The 15,120-nt window shown below is 43.3% G+C and overlaps 4 protein-coding genes across 4 annotated transcripts; 2 read left to right on the top strand and 2 right to left on the bottom strand.

Moving 5' to 3' along the window:
• Positions 1–3,910: 3,910 nt before the first annotated feature.
• Positions 3,911–4,323, top strand: LOC106488349 (histone H4). The gene has a single exon (XM_013947206.2). The coding sequence runs from the start codon at positions 3,952–3,954 to the stop codon at positions 4,261–4,263; it is 312 nt and encodes a 103-aa protein (XP_013802660.1). The 5' UTR covers positions 3,911–3,951; the 3' UTR covers positions 4,264–4,323.
• Positions 4,324–5,730: 1,407 nt separating this feature from the next.
• LOC106488337 (histone H3) lies at positions 5,731–6,255 on the top strand. The gene has a single exon (XM_013947189.2). The coding sequence runs from the start codon at positions 5,775–5,777 to the stop codon at positions 6,183–6,185; it is 411 nt and encodes a 136-aa protein (XP_013802643.1). The 5' UTR covers positions 5,731–5,774; the 3' UTR covers positions 6,186–6,255.
• A 5,219-nt stretch (positions 6,256–11,474) lies between these two features.
• On the bottom strand, positions 11,475–12,070 carry LOC136991154 (histone H3). Its single transcript, XM_067289903.1, has one exon. It carries the CDS (start codon positions 11,963–11,965, stop codon positions 11,555–11,557), a length of 411 nt encoding a protein of 136 aa, XP_067146004.1. The 5' UTR covers positions 11,966–12,070; the 3' UTR covers positions 11,475–11,554.
• Positions 12,071–13,423: 1,353 nt separating this feature from the next.
• LOC106488350 (histone H4) lies at positions 13,424–14,434 on the bottom strand. The gene has a single exon (XM_013947207.2). It carries the CDS (start codon positions 14,098–14,100, stop codon positions 13,789–13,791), a length of 312 nt encoding a protein of 103 aa, XP_013802661.2. The 5' UTR covers positions 14,101–14,434; the 3' UTR covers positions 13,424–13,788.
• Positions 14,435–15,120: the final 686 nt, after the last annotated feature.

The raw sequence follows: 15,120 nt of genomic DNA, 5'->3' as shown, positions 1-15,120 counted from the left end.
GATTCTTGCGTGTGAGAAAGCCCTAGGAAGGGTGTCTTTGTAATTCTGGTACGCACAGTATTGTTTTGAAAGGAACTTGGAGACATCTGGCCTGGTGAGGAGGTGTGAGTGCGGCAGGACCACGTGTGCACTTGGGTGCCACTGCCTGCCAAGGACAACATTCTTGTGGCAGTGCACGTGCAGTGTCCTTTCCTGTGATCTGCTGTTGGAGACCAGTCCTGTGACATCATTGTTTCCCATGCAGAAACAGCAACCAGCTCCTGCTGTTTTGCAGAGCAGTGACTCAAACAACTCTCAATTTCCCTTGCAGACAGCTGATACAGGACAGAGGAAGCCAGATGGCTTTTGCAAGATTTTGCCCCTCTGTGGATCGTCTTCTGATCTGTCAGAAGCTGCCCTCTGTGTGTGGCAAATTACACCCTCAAAGGTCAGCCCAGACTGCTTCTTTCCTCTCTCTGCTCCCCTGAACTATGAAGAGACTCTCCAGGGCGAGGCTGCTGGGCCATGACAGAGGCAGTTTCTTGACTTATCAATCTCTGTGTGATTTCTGGACTTGGCAGGAAAAGAGAAGTGGGAAATAGCCCAGACAAGAACTGCAGCCCAACCTCTTGATCTCTGACCAAGGATAGACTTCAAAGATAAAGATGGGGATGGGCATCTAAATCTCTGATTGTCTCAGCTAGGGGAGCAGGAGGGGAGAGGAAATTAGTTATCATCAGGTCAATCATTTGACTAAATTTATGACCACAGCCCCCTAGACCTTATATGGATCAGTACCAAATAGATAAAGATGATTAACACACAGGGGAGTTGATACCTGTAAAGTACTTAAAACATTTGAATGTTAGGTGACATTGCTGGTTTTGATAAAAAAGCCTAAACCACTCTACAACTATTCTACTGCTAGGAGATCCTTCCCAAATGTCAAATCCCCACATGAAAATCTTGACTTTGGGACCTGCTGTCAAAAGGAAATCTTTCTATGTTGAAAACATTTCTCACCAAAATAATGCACAGTGGGACAGCTACTTGATCTCAGTAAAACAGGCTTGGAGTGTGGCATTGAAGGTGGGACACGTAGGAAGGGGATGCAGAGGATGAGGACAACAGCAATAGACTTAGAAGCCTGGAATGTGCGAAAGAAGCCTGGTCTGGTGCATTTCACGGTCTTACTTACTCATAGGTAGGGGCAGGCCCCGGTTCACCTCTCCTCCTTGGCCAGATTTTCAGAACAGGAGAACAATTTGTTTCACCCCCCTAGAAAGCCCAGGTGAGATTTAATACATTTTCAGCATGGCAAATCAGAAGAGCATGACAAGAGTGCAAAACAGGGGTCTCTACAACCTGTCTCCCTCACAAAGAAGAGATCTCAATTCCCTAATGTCTTTGGAAGGGAGAGAGAATATTTTGAACAGAAAATGATACACCAGCTCTCAATGAGTGGACAGTGCAAGGAATACCAAAACCAACCCAATCCTCATGTAATATTTGAAACTACTAGTTTGAAAAATATCATCTCCTTTCCAGAAGTTTGTTCATATATATATTATTACAACATAATGTCCAACAGGATTTTTTTTGGCTAATATTGATCTAAGAGTTGAAGCCTTAAATTCTATACCTATTCCACCATTTTTTTTTATTTCAGATGAAATTAATAACTCTGCATATTCTAATTATCCAGTTTGAGATTGGTAATATAGACACAATAATCTACAGGAGCCCTATCTACAGTCTTACTGCGCCAAAATTTAAACAAATATATATATATATATAAAAGAATCACATTAATTACCTAGTGGATCAAAAACCACAGTATAAGCAAAATTACAAATGGAAACCAAAAGCCTGAAGTAATAGTCATGGGGATAGACAGAAAGTGATCTCAGCACACTAGAGGCCTGACTTTTTCCCTCTGTCTTGCAGAATCGAATGCATCTTGATTCTATCTTATTGTGGGTCTTTCTTTAGTCTACATATGTGCTAACATATAAAATGTTGAGTGCTCTTGCTAGAGCTCTTTCACGAGTAAGTATGGGAGGGCAAGGAGCAGGAAGGGAGGAGTAATGAAATGTCAAGTTCTGTTGCTTAGCACTAGCAAGTGAGGAGAAGAAAATCATAATCAAGGGAGGAAAAAACTCTGGAATCCTTCTTTTCACTAGTAACAGCAGAAAGGCCTGAAGCTTGTTTGCAGTTTTGTCACTTGTCAGTTCTGTGTAAACAGAAACTGTAGCAAGCCTAAAACATCCCCTTTTTTTTTTCAGCCCCAGAACCAGGCACATTTCACCTGTTCATTCTTCCCATGCAGAGGAAAGGAGGTGTGAATAAAACTACAGCATATCTATGGATATTTCCCACTGCACCTAGGGATACTTCAGTACCTCTGCACCAGGGATCACAGTTGTTACAGCTTGGATAAAAACTGTGACAGCCTCTGCTGGGTGAACCACTGCAGCTGATTTGAAAGATACAGTGAGGGACGGTTCATTTTGGAAGGCGGAAAAAGCAAAGGTTGTTCATCTGTTTCCTAGTTTGTTGCTTTTCTGAAGTGATGTGTATTAACAAGGTGGAAGAATCATTTAATCTAAAGAATGCCCTTTTTCCTTCTCAAAAGAAGATATAGATTTGATATTTGACAATGAATAATTTTAGGGACAGCAATATATGAGGTATCAGGATAATGAGATCCTCTTTTAGACTTTTAATATAATCAGAGAGAGCAAAAATTCTCTTTAGCTTTATGATGGAATTTAACTTCTTCATTAATTAAGCACACTGAAGGGAACTACTCCCTCCCACTTCAGGAGCCTGTAGTTCAATAGAGATAAACTGTGTATTACGCCTTCTAATATGGCAGTTTGAAAAAGTGAGTGTAGAAGTTATGCTTGCAGTTTCCACATAAAAGGGCAGAAGAAACTCAAAGCTGAAAAATGATAATTCAGTTTTTCAGAACAATTGAAAATTCCATCTAGCAATGTTTATGTGTAAGTCTAGTAGTTTCTGAAGCTCAGGATGTCCTTATGCTGTAACATTTGTAACATCCTTAGCCAAGGATTGCTCCTCGGTTTCATAAATATTAATTCATAATTTCTTTCCTTTCCAGTATACATTTTCAGCCACATAGCAACAGCTAAAGATTGAAAAGCCTGATCTGCAACAGAAAAGGAAGGTGATTTTCTTAGTGGTTAATGTAGCAGAAATTTGAATCAGTAGTTGTACTAATGGACTTATTGCAAAGGATAAATAAATAAAAAAAAAAAATTAAAGAGAGCTGTAGCTCCAAATGAGTAAAATGAGTAAAGGTCACTAACTAATAATACTGAAAAAAAAAATCTCTCTGACTTCTGGTTTATATGCACTTACAGACTCATCCTCGCTTATCTAAAGTTTTGAAGTGTTAAAGTTCCCATTTTAGAAATGGGAGATAGAAAGAAAAAGCACGCGCGCACACACACACATATTTATAGATAGATATATATATATCAGAGCCTTGAGGGCAAGCAAATCAAAATAAGAAATCAACAACAACAAGAAAATAATGGTAATTAAAAGTAATTTAGACAAGCATCAGTCATTGCAAGAAAATAAAAAACATACACATATACGGAAACAAGAATATATAAATCAGAGTTGAGTAAAAAAAAATCCCTTCCAAATGTTATGAACATATATCTAATCGGATTCATTTATTTATTTATTTATTGTGGGGAAATTTTTGCTTTACTTGACAAACTTTGTGGCCTCAACAGCGAGCTTTAACAGCTAACTGCAAGTAGGAAGCGAACACGAAGCAGGCAACGTTCCGTCACCCTTTGTGACGAACCCAGAGACAATGTCGGGAACCCCTCCCCCGTCGCGGCGCAGTCCCCAACCAGGTCGGCTCCCACGCGCTATATACCACCGCGCGCGACTGCGACCACCATACTCGTCTCTGGCAGTGCAAACAGCAACATGTCTGGCAGAGGCAAGGGCGGGAAGGGGCTCGGCAAGGGGGGCGCTAAGCGTCATCGCAAGGTGCTGCGCGACAACATCCAGGGCATCACCAAGCCGGCCATCCGGCGCCTGGCTCGGCGCGGCGGCGTGAAGCGCATCTCGGGCCTCATCTACGAAGAGACGCGCGGCGTGCTGAAGGTGTTCCTGGAGAACGTGATCCGTGATGCCGTCACCTACACGGAGCACGCCAAGCGCAAGACGGTCACGGCCATGGACGTGGTGTACGCCCTGAAGCGCCAGGGACGCACTCTCTACGGCTTTGGCGGCTAAAGTGTTTGTTTTGTTTTCGCACCATCTCGACAACCCAAAGGCTCTTTTAAGAGCCACCCACTTGCCCTAGAGAAGAGCTGTATTACTTTAGTTAGATACAAAGCAAACATGTTACTGCTGTTTGTGTCAGTGATGTGTAGCTTTTATTTGTAAATTACTATGTAGCTAGCCCTTGAAGCAGATAAGCACTGTAGTGATTACCTCAAGCTTTGTTGCTAGTATGTTAGAGACTGTCCTACTTAAGTAGACTCAAGAATACACAAAGCTATTAATTTCGGGACCGACTGTACAATGCGAGTCTGTACGGAGCCCAGGACCTTTTTCTATTTATTTTCCTGAAAAAATCGGGGTGAATGACAAAAGAGAGTAAAACGCCCTTTACAAGTTTAAAAACCAGCGAGCGGATGCACCGGTCCGGCTGTGAGTCCGTATCCACATCGCCGTCCGGGCACCTTAATGTGGTGGCTCTGTGTTTTTTTCATGTACGTCTTTGTAGCCATATTTAAGTCAATAGTAATCACTGTACTGCCTCTGGGGAAGCGAAAATGTGCGGGGGCTGGGGGTGAGGGAGGGAGGTGGCTTCGGAGTTGCTCTTCCCCGGAGCTCCTTCTCGCCACAGTCCAAACACCAGAATTATCCCAATTTCTCTGAAAGTCGTTTTAGGAAAACGTCCATTATTGTCTGTGCATCCCGTGATTTGAAACTTATGAAGAGGAGTTTGCTCCTATAGAGAGCCCAATCGGGTTTTGCTATTCCGTTTCAATACCGGTCTTCCCGTAGTCTGAAAGCCCTTTTCTGCTCGGACTCAAGGTTATCTCGTCTGGTAAGGGAACATAAATAAGAAATTATAAGCTGGAAAGCTCCAGGACTGCAAAGTCTAACTTCAATATCGTTAGCCTGGGAATACCTTCAATGCAGAGTCAGTTGCAAAGTCATTGAAAATATTATTATTTGCGAATTAGAGCGTCACTCGGAACTTATCACTATTAGTAAGCAGCTAGCTTACCAGATACATTATTACTTTCTATTAGTTCGTACTGAAGTGATCCTTTGTGCGGAAGGGTACGTTACAAGGTTGCTTATTAATGCAAATACATCGGATGTTCGTTTTTTTCAAAGCCCAAGTCTTTTGCGAACACAAAGAAAAGAAAAACATTTTTAAGCATCTGGGAAGGCATGACTTCAAGTTACCGCCCACCGTTAGGGAGAATTAATTTTCCCTATAGATTTCCATCTTCGAGACACAGTATAAAAATCGCGGTAAGAAACAGACACAAAAAAAAAAGAGAGTGGGGACAGCAGGGCATGGGGGGGGGGGTGAGGACCGTTGGACGTTGGCGAACAGGCGGGCTTTCGAGGCGGGCTTCTCGAATTTGAAAGTATCCAATAATAATGGCTCGCCGCTGCCAGCCAATCAAGGAGGGGAATACTCTATAAAAGTCTCCACGGCGACAATCGAGCGCTCATTTAGTAGGGCTCGTTCCGAGGAGCAGTTCGGTGCGCTCCGAGCGATGGCGCGGACGAAGCAGACGGCGCGGAAGTCGACGGGCGGGAAGGCGCCGCGCAAGCAGCTGGCCACCAAGGCGGCCCGCAAGAGCGCGCCGGCCACGGGCGGCGTGAAGAAGCCGCACCGCTACCGGCCCGGCACGGTGGCGCTGCGCGAGATCCGGCGCTACCAGAAGTCGACAGAGCTGCTGATCCGCAAGCTGCCCTTCCAGCGCCTGGTGCGCGAGATCGCGCAGGACTTCAAGACGGACCTGCGCTTCCAGAGCTCGGCCGTCATGGCGCTGCAGGAGGCGAGCGAAGCCTACCTGGTGGGGCTCTTCGAGGACACCAACCTGTGCGCCATCCACGCCAAGCGCGTCACCATCATGCCGAAGGACATCCAGCTCGCCCGCCGCATCCGCGGTGAGCGCGCCTGAGGCTCCTGCCGCTGCCCATCTGGTCCCGAGCTCCATCCCCGTACCCTAAAGGCTCTTTTAAGAGCCACCATATTGCCACTAGAAGAGAGCTGTGACACATTCGTACTTTATTTTTAAGTTCAGGAGTATATCCTCCTTGAAATTCTTTAAAGGTATTTTTTGGGGGGATTAATTTATAAATGTTTGTACTCTGGAATTTAGTTAATTTAATTTTCCCTGTTTTCACAAGATTCCTCTTGCATAACTACTGTTATGAAAAGTTTTTGGAATGAAATACAGAAGTCTGTCAAAAATTATAGTTTTTAAAGGTTATACCGTTTAACTTGAGTAGAAAGTCCTGATGCTCTTTTAGTGAGCCCAGGAAACAATTTTCTGCCCTACTGAGTATGTAATTTGTGCACAAATCAGAAAACGAGTTTTAAGATAATGTGAATAAATAATACTTTCCATTTAATGAGCACTGTCAGGGCCATAATCTTCCATTTAAAAACAGAAGCTGACATATATATATATATTTTTTTCCATCAAGACTTTATATTTATTTCTGTAAAATACTGGATTCATTTTGAAAGGGTGCTATATATCTCTGCAGTTTCCCAAGGAGTACTCTTACTTTTAAGCTATGTAGAAAGTGTAATCGGAGTTAATATCTGGAAAAAACATTTTGAAAAGCTCATTATTAAAGAAAAAATGGACATAGATGTACTCGGTCTTGCTCTTATTAGGAAAAAAACGGGAAAATACTCTAAAAATTAAACGTTTTATTAGACAGCTGAGAGCCCTACGTCTCTGGAAACCTACTAGGCTGACTGCATCACATGAATAGAACTAAAAAGTGCTGATAAAATAAGCCCGAGGTCTATCAGTTTTAGTGGGAAGCACAAGAAATGGTTCTGTCTGGCCTGGGCTTGCATCCGAGTTTTGCTTTTTGGCTTCCAGGAAACATGATCAGAGTAGAGGGTAGAAGGGAGATTGGAAAGACCAAAGAGGAAGTGGTGAATGATCCTGGGAAGCCCCCCCCCCCCCCCCAATCCTCCTCCCCAACGCCGGCTTAGGGGAAGTTTAATGGCTTTTGTTCGGGAGCGTAACAGCTCGGGGCAAGGGAGCTGCTGCCAAACCTTGGAGGCTGGGGGAGAGGAGAGGCCTGGTGGGAACAGACGTCAACGCTGTTGAGAGCGGAACGAACAAAGAAGCGCTGTATTTGTGACGCGAAAGAGAAGAGAGAGCCAGGGGAATACACGCAGAAGTATGAGAAGATTAACGTTTAGCAGCATTTCGTTTATTCAATAGGCTTTTGTAGTCACGAAATTACATTTGACCTTTAGTTCACTTTTAATTTTCCAGCTGATTGTATCATGCCTTGGAGACTACCAGTCTGATATCTCAAAGAAGTCACCTTTTCTATTCACTCGCAAATAAAACATTCAGGTCCTCATGATCTTGCTGCTTTGTTATGCACCATCCTTTCCTCTGCCCTTGATAACGTAGTCTGGCTTTTCAATACGCTGCTGTAAACATTACTGTCCAAACCGGTCTGAAATGAAAATTCAGATATTTGAGCGAGGCATCTGGGGACCCCTGGAGGAGTTCGACAGAGTGTGTTTCATAAATACTACACAAGAAGAAAAACATTAGCAGTTACAAGAAATATTGGTAACATAACTATATAGGTTGCAAAAGAAAGGAGACTAGAAACCAGATGCCCCTGTTGTTATATGCCAGACATGAGACAGTGGCACTTGCCATATTGTATATTTTAACCCTTCCCCTCTTCCAAAAATTCTAATTCATCTTTTTATGAAAATGTCCAGAAGAGAAAAACGAGCTTTTTTTTTTTTTTTTTTTTTTTTTTTTTTTTTAAGAGTAATTCCACAGTGGGCAGATATGGCATAATTTATCTCTTAGCTGAGTGTTATTTTTAGGAATATCCTAGACCTCATAAGCAGAGCAAAATTCTTTTCTATAACATTTTTTGTGTGTATATATAATATAATATAACATAATATTTTATTTTATTTTATTTCATATATATATATAAAAGCACTTTTCTTTCACACACGAATTTTGTTCCTTATGGACATTCATCCACCTCCTTTCCTTTTCCAGGCAACCTCCCCCATCACTCACTGGGGTTTATCTCTCTGCCTTTATTATTTTTTGTGGTTCCAACAATACTATATGGTAGATCCAATGAAATAAATTGCTCCAAATTTTTGCATTGATAAAATGAAAGTGCTCCTGCTAGAACAGTATAAAAACTGTGCCTGTAAGTGTAATTTGGAAGCAATTATATGATTATATTTTTTAAATTAACTATTCTTCTGGGTACACTCTAAGACTTCAGATTATAGGCTACATTTTTTTTCTACTTGCTGTTTCAGGTAGGCAGCAAATTATTGACTGAAATGACTTAAGTTTGTTACTAGGATCCGCTTTGAAGTTAGGGAAGGTTAAAAAACGACTAAACCATAGGATTCATTATGTTTGTAACTGAATGAAGAGGTCACGGGGTGAACAAAAAGGACTTCATTGAAACAGATGCTGGCAAAGTTTTCCAGCTTGGACACCTGGCATGTACATACACTGCAAAGGGCGCTCACCAACACAGGTCTTTGTGTCAGTGCACCTGAAAGAGAATGAGAATTTATTCATGACTGATAATTAGCAAAAAGCTTATTTGTGTCTCCAGGTCTTATATTAGTGCATCTATTTAAATTGCTAAAAAAGACTTGCTGGGACCTCTGTGTGCTAACAAGGTGGTACTTATTAGTAATAAGCCAGAGTTAATTTTTCTGGGTGAAAAAAAGACATATTCTAGACCAACAGAAACAGGAATACACTTTATGATTCTGTCCCCTAAATTTTGAGAGAACACAGAACTCTTAAGGCATATTGGAAGGTTTCTTTCACTCCCAAGAGTGTAAGTGAAAGTCTCATTTCACATCACGCTACCTCTCAAGGAAAAATCTTGACAAGTAGAAATCTTTTTGATGTGGCCCACCATAAAACTTAAATCCCCAAACCTGCCAACACTAGTCATGATGTTTTTTTGCTTTACCCTTTGAGTTTCTTTTACTGTGATTCAAGAGAAACTCAGAAAAGCTTTTTTAATTATGTACAAATAAATAGGGATGAAATCTATCTATCTATCTATCTATCTATCTATCTATCTATCAAAGAAACTCTAGACATTCTTCTTTAAAGACATAAAACCAACAAACTGGAGTAGCTTATCCCTGTGCTGTAGCCCATACAGCTGTTCCATTCATTACCTGGTAACATTGCTCAACTGTTTCCTTCCATTACGACCTGGCTGTAAAATTAGGTCATTAAGTTCAATGAAATCATTGGGAGAAAGAGGGGGTTATAGTGGAAAACAAACAAACACACACACACACACACACAAGGAGAGAGGGAGAGAGAGAAAAAAGCCCTACTCTCGGCAGTTTACTGCACTAAAGAAATATTTTCACCCTTTTCTCATCCATTTCTTTTCTCATCCATCAGACTGTTATGCCTTGCACTCTCAGATTGTATATAAAATGGAAAAAGCATCTCTACGAGAGGCATGTAAATATTGCTCAGAAGCCTCTAACTGTAACAGATGATCACTCAGCCTTCACATCACAACTCAGCCTTCGGTGCTATCCAGCTTCGGTGCTATGAGTATTATTATAGCGTGAATACCATCTGCAAGCTTTAACAGCCAGGAGAGAAGATGATGTTTCCAGGAGTCACTGGAGAAACTACTACTATTTGTTTATGAACTCAAGGCATAAATTTTTACTTCTCATTTTAAAAATCAGGATATTGCTTAACTGCCCCATGTCATTCCTTTTTTTATCGTATTGAGGATTTGGGTAAAGAGGGGTGAAATATGTCCTTATATTGATGATGTGCTTAACTGGTAAAGCTCTGTGTGTGTGTGTGTATAAAGAAATGAGTTCCAGCTCATATCGCCTTTATAATCTGGGAAATCTGACTGCAGAATTCTGACAACTCAGCGGATTTTCTGACTCCATAAGGGTAGCTATTTTACGATCACCAGCTGGGGAAGTGCAAGTTCAAATATAAATATACAGACACCGACTAATGGAAGAATGCACAGATTCCCCCCCTAAGATTTATATAAAGCACACCTATAAACAAAAAAAGTCAACTTAAAATACTCAGGAAAAGGTATAATCTATTTTCCATAGTTTTTTATTACCATTGGTAATAAATCTGAACAAATTTGATATTTAATCTTGTGTACAGAGCTTTTGAATCTTAGTTTCTCGGTCAACATGATCGCCTGTAAAATCAAGTTCAGTGATTAGCTAGTAAGTGAAGGCTCCTTCCCTCTTTGTGTGTGTATGTGTGCGCTGAGACAGGAAGGCTCATCGCCCTTCATGGTCATCATCACAGGTACCGCTCTCATTTTGAAACAGACCTTGGTGATGGACTTACAAATGCTGGGGGAAGAGCAGCAGCACCTTCAAAACAGGCTGCCTTAGCCGAGCTCGGCAGTAACAGGACAATTGGAATGAGCTGCAAGAGGTTTCTGCTCTTGCTGAGCATGGCAAGGGGAAAGTGCTGTGCTCCGGGGCCCAGGGCATGTCCTGGGCAGCGCTGCGCTGCCCTGCTCCCGCCCCATCACCCTGAGAGCTGAAATGAGTTTCGAGTTCTGCGTAGTCACAGCCAAGTAAAACAATTCCCTTCTACCTAGTCCTGTCTGTTGACCACATTTGAATTAATACAACAGCTTATGCTAACAGGCACCAGCGAAATCCATACACATTTTAAATAATCATTTTAAAATTTTGGTCAGCTTCCCCGACATGTTTGAAAGGTGCTTTTAACTCCACTTCAGTGTGTGCTTCTGTGTCTGTGTATAAAAATCCTTCCCCCTCCCACCCGTAAATTCCCTACTCTGCAATTCACTGGGATGCTTTGCAAACACTGAGGGGGAGTTAAAAGCATCCCAGCGAACTGTGGAGCAGGGAATTTACAGCTGGGGGTGGGAAGATGTTTATACACAGGCAGAGAAGAAAGGCAAAAAAAAAAATTTTTTTTGAAGAAATAACCAGGGCTACAAATCAAATGCTACAGTGTGGGGGGGAAAGGGGGAAAAGGGGGGGGGGCAAGGAGGATGAGGGAAACAGAATCCAGTTAAGCCAAGGAACAAAATTACTCATAAAAGGAGGGGGAGGTAACAGATTTAAGACCAGTGGGAGAGAGCAGGAGCACTGTACACTAATTCTAAATCACGATGGCTTAAATGTGCTACAGCTCCTTTTGTTGTGCATGGAGTGGCTCTTAAAAGAGCCTTTGGGTCTATGCGGGCTGCCTCGGTCTCTGCCAGCACCAAACAGGCAGCAGCAGGAGCCTCAGGCACGCTCGCCGCGGATGCGGCGGGCGAGCTGGATGTCCTTGGGCATGATGGTGACGCGCTTGGCGTGGATGGCGCACAGGTTGGTGTCCTCGAAGAGCCCCACCAGGTAGGCTTCGCTCGCCTCCTGCAGCGCCATGACGGCCGAGCTCTGGAAGCGCAGGTCCGTCTTGAAGTCCTGCGCGATCTCGCGCACCAGGCGCTGGAAGGGCAGCTTGCGGATCAGCAGCTCTGTCGACTTCTGGTAGCGCCGGATCTCGCGCAGCGCCACCGTGCCGGGCCGGTAGCGGTGCGGCTTCTTCACGCCGCCCGTGGCCGGCGCGCTCTTGCGGGCCGCCTTGGTGGCCAGCTGCTTGCGCGGCGCCTTCCCGCCCGTCGACTTCCGCGCCGTCTGCTTCGTCCGCGCCATGACCAAGCTGCTTCAGCCCACCCTCCTAGCTTCCCAGGAATGTCTGCGCAAGCCCCCGGAGCACCGATATTTATAGAGCCGCCTCTTCTCTGATTGGACAAGGGGAAGCGCCCACCTCATTGGCCACTTTGAAAATCCCGGCCTGGCTCTGAGGTAGCAGGATGCTCCTTCCGCACCTCCCCCCCTCGCTTCCCCCCCAACCCCCCACCCGCTGCTCTGAGTCACGGCTCCCGCGGAGTGTTTCAACGGTCTGTTCCCCCCACCCCACCCCCCACAGCGCTCAGCTCTCTTCTTTTCCTGGTTCCCCTCCCTTCCGCGTTCCTGACAGATCAAGAGCCGTTTGGATACTCAAATTCAGAAGATGATGTTCTTTAAAACGCAAATATTTTTAGCATATTTTTTCCCTGTTGTGTGGGTTGCAAAAAAAAAAAAAAAAAAGCAAGAAAGATGTTTCCTCAGTGCCCTACAGATTTCCCTCTAACAGTAACAGACGCACTTTCCATGCAGCCGAAAGGAAATAATGGGATAGTCCATCAAAAGACACGGAGAAGCAAACAATTACGAAGTTATGCTTGTAGCTATAGCAAATCTCGTGAAATGAGAGGCTTTTAGGCCATTTTTTTCCTCATACTGTCTTTTTTTTCCCCTGAGAAAACCGACGTGAGAGGTCTTTTCATAAATATTGTCTCTAGTCAAGTAAGATAACGTTTCGAGTACTTGGACAAGAAATTTACTGGTATATTAAAGCTTTTTTAAACTCAGAATTGAGGTGTATGTGATGTTTGACCTTTTTTTTCATTTGCCAGAACTCGCTAATACCAAGAAGCGTTAGGGTATGAAAAAGGAGGAAGCGACTGTGTGCAGTTAAGGGACAATGATTTTCAATAGTTCTATTCAAAACCTAAAAATCTGTTTTTTGTGGGCCTTTGTTCATATTTCCCCCGAACTTTCTATGATAAGGGAGCAGGACAGCAGCACTTTAGAAATGCTCCTCGGACTGGCTAGGTTGAGGAAAGAGTTCTGTATGAGACAGAAGCTAATTGCCCCCCCCCTTAAAAAAAAAAAAAGGGTAAATATAGTCAGAGCAGGTATTTTTCTTAAATATCGGCAAGAACAGTCTTGGTTCACGCTTTCATCTAAGTTTGAAGAGTAATGTTTAAGTTATTACATTCAATACAAGATACTCTTAAAATAAAGCTAAAAAATTATATTGTAGACCATTAGCAAGAAACAGAACTCAGGTTAACATCGAGAACTAATTTATAGAAAAAGCTACTACCATTAGGAAACACCTCTAGCTCATATCAGAGCAACTTTTATCTTTCTTCAAGAGTGAGAAATTAGTTTCACCTTTTCCCCTAAATGATCTGTAGCCCCTAAAAATAAAGATTTTGATGATCAAGTACAATATATTAAAGGTAATTGTAATTCTCAGGCAGAAATTATGTACGGAAATAATTCAAGATTAATCACAAAACACTTTTAGTAAATTTTAGTGGTGTGTAACACGTACAGGTCTATCTAGAGCATAAACGGAACAAAAAAAATAAAACAAAGCACGTTTCTGTTACACAACGGCCTTAGTTTTACTAATTTTTAAGCGGAAAGCAAATGACATTGACCTACTTATTTTAAAAGTTATGGACGTACTCAGTAACCAGCAATACTTCTAAGGTGCTTTGCAAGCTGTTAGATGATACAAGCACAAGCAGATATCTATCCAGAAACAACAAACAATACCACAGCTCTTCTTAAGAGGAAAGTAGGTGGCTCTTAAAAGAGCCTTTGGGTTGTCGAGATGGTGCGAAAACAAAACAAACACTTTAGCCGCCAAAGCCGTAGAGAGTGCGTCCCTGGCGCTTCAGGGCGTACACCACGTCCATGGCCGTAACCGTCTTGCGCTTGGCGTGCTCCGTGTAGGTGACGGCATCACGGATCACGTTCTCCAGGAACACCTTCAGCACGCCGCGCGTCTCTTCGTAGATGAGGCCCGAGATGCGCTTCACGCCGCCGCGCCGAGCCAGACGCCGGATGGCCGGCTTGGTGATGCCCTGGATGTTGTCGCGCAGCACCTTGCGATGACGCTTAGCGCCCCCCTTGCCGAGCCCCTTCCCGCCCTTGCCTCTGCCAGACATGTTGCTGTTCGCACTGCCAGAGACGAGTATGGTGGTCGCAGTGGCGCGCGGTGGTATATAGCGCGTGGGAGCCGACCTGGTTGGGGACTGCGCGAAACGGGGGCGGGGCGTGGCGCGTCGGCTCCCGCCTCATCTCTTCACCCGCCCTCCCGCGCGGCGCGATTGCACAAAGAAACGTGTTTCCGACGAGTTCCCCTTCCCTGCTCCCGCACTTCTTGGTGGTTCTGAGCTGTTCTGTCAAGTTTCTGTTTTCAGATAAGAGAGAAGTTAGGTCTTTGTGTATAAGAGCTCATTTTTCCGCTATAATAGCTCAGCTTAGCTGTTACGTGAAATGAGATCTCGATGACATAAGGGTTAGTGAATCCTGGTTAGTGAATCCCTCAAACTGCACTTTGCTTTTTGACTACAATTTTTATTGTTAAATATAGAGATGTGTTATTTGTTATAATTTTACCTAGTTGCTGAGCGTTCCGGTAGCACCGATTCTCACGTATGGCTTCACTGGTTTCAAATAACTGCTCCTTATTTTTTTAAGGAAGCATTTTGCAGCAAAATCTGACCAATCGCGTTCCAGGCATACTCTTCGCTTCCTTGAACTTCTTTCTGTTCCCCGTTTCCGTCTCCTTGCAAACGTTTACCCATGAGAATTGTGGCAGTAAACATACATTAATCGAGAAAGCCCAACCCGTTCGCTGTCCATCAGGTTTAACTAGTTCTTCTGGACAAATATTTATACTGTACTTATCCATTCCTATCGTGGTATAAACAACGATGTACCTATTGTTTTGGGAGACTGAAGAATTAAATATTTTAAAGCAGAGTACTTTTTTCCTTCAGAGGAAGGTATTCAATTCTTCAGTTGCTTTCTTCTGGACAAAGAAAAAGCTTCTGAGGTATTACTCTTGAAAACAAGAAGCAACATTTCTAGATATTCATCACAAAGCCTGCAGCAACCGACATTCACTAGCTGGTTGTTGAGGTGGAAATAAACAGGAAGGGAAAAAAAAATGTTCCCAGAAC

The sequence above is a fragment of the Apteryx mantelli genome, chromosome 1, assembly GCF_036417845.1.
Source record: "Apteryx mantelli isolate bAptMan1 chromosome 1, bAptMan1.hap1, whole genome shotgun sequence".
Classification (NCBI taxonomy): Eukaryota; Metazoa; Chordata; class Aves; order Apterygiformes; family Apterygidae; genus Apteryx; species Apteryx mantelli.
The sequence above is the reverse complement of the archived record's forward strand: the minus strand, read 5'-3'. Positions and strand labels throughout refer to the sequence as shown.

Excerpts from the sequence above, each read along its gene's own strand:
- LOC106488349 (XM_013947206.2), top strand. The coding sequence starts at position 3,952 with ATGTCTGGCAGAGGCAAGGGCGGGAAGGGGCTCGGCAAGGGGGGCGCT.
- LOC106488337 (XM_013947189.2), top strand. The coding sequence starts at position 5,775 with ATGGCGCGGACGAAGCAGACGGCGCGGAAGTCGACGGGCGGGAAGGCG.
- LOC136991154 (XM_067289903.1), bottom strand. The coding sequence starts at position 11,965 with ATGGCGCGGACGAAGCAGACGGCGCGGAAGTCGACGGGCGGGAAGGCG.
- LOC106488350 (XM_013947207.2), bottom strand. The coding sequence starts at position 14,100 with ATGTCTGGCAGAGGCAAGGGCGGGAAGGGGCTCGGCAAGGGGGGCGCT.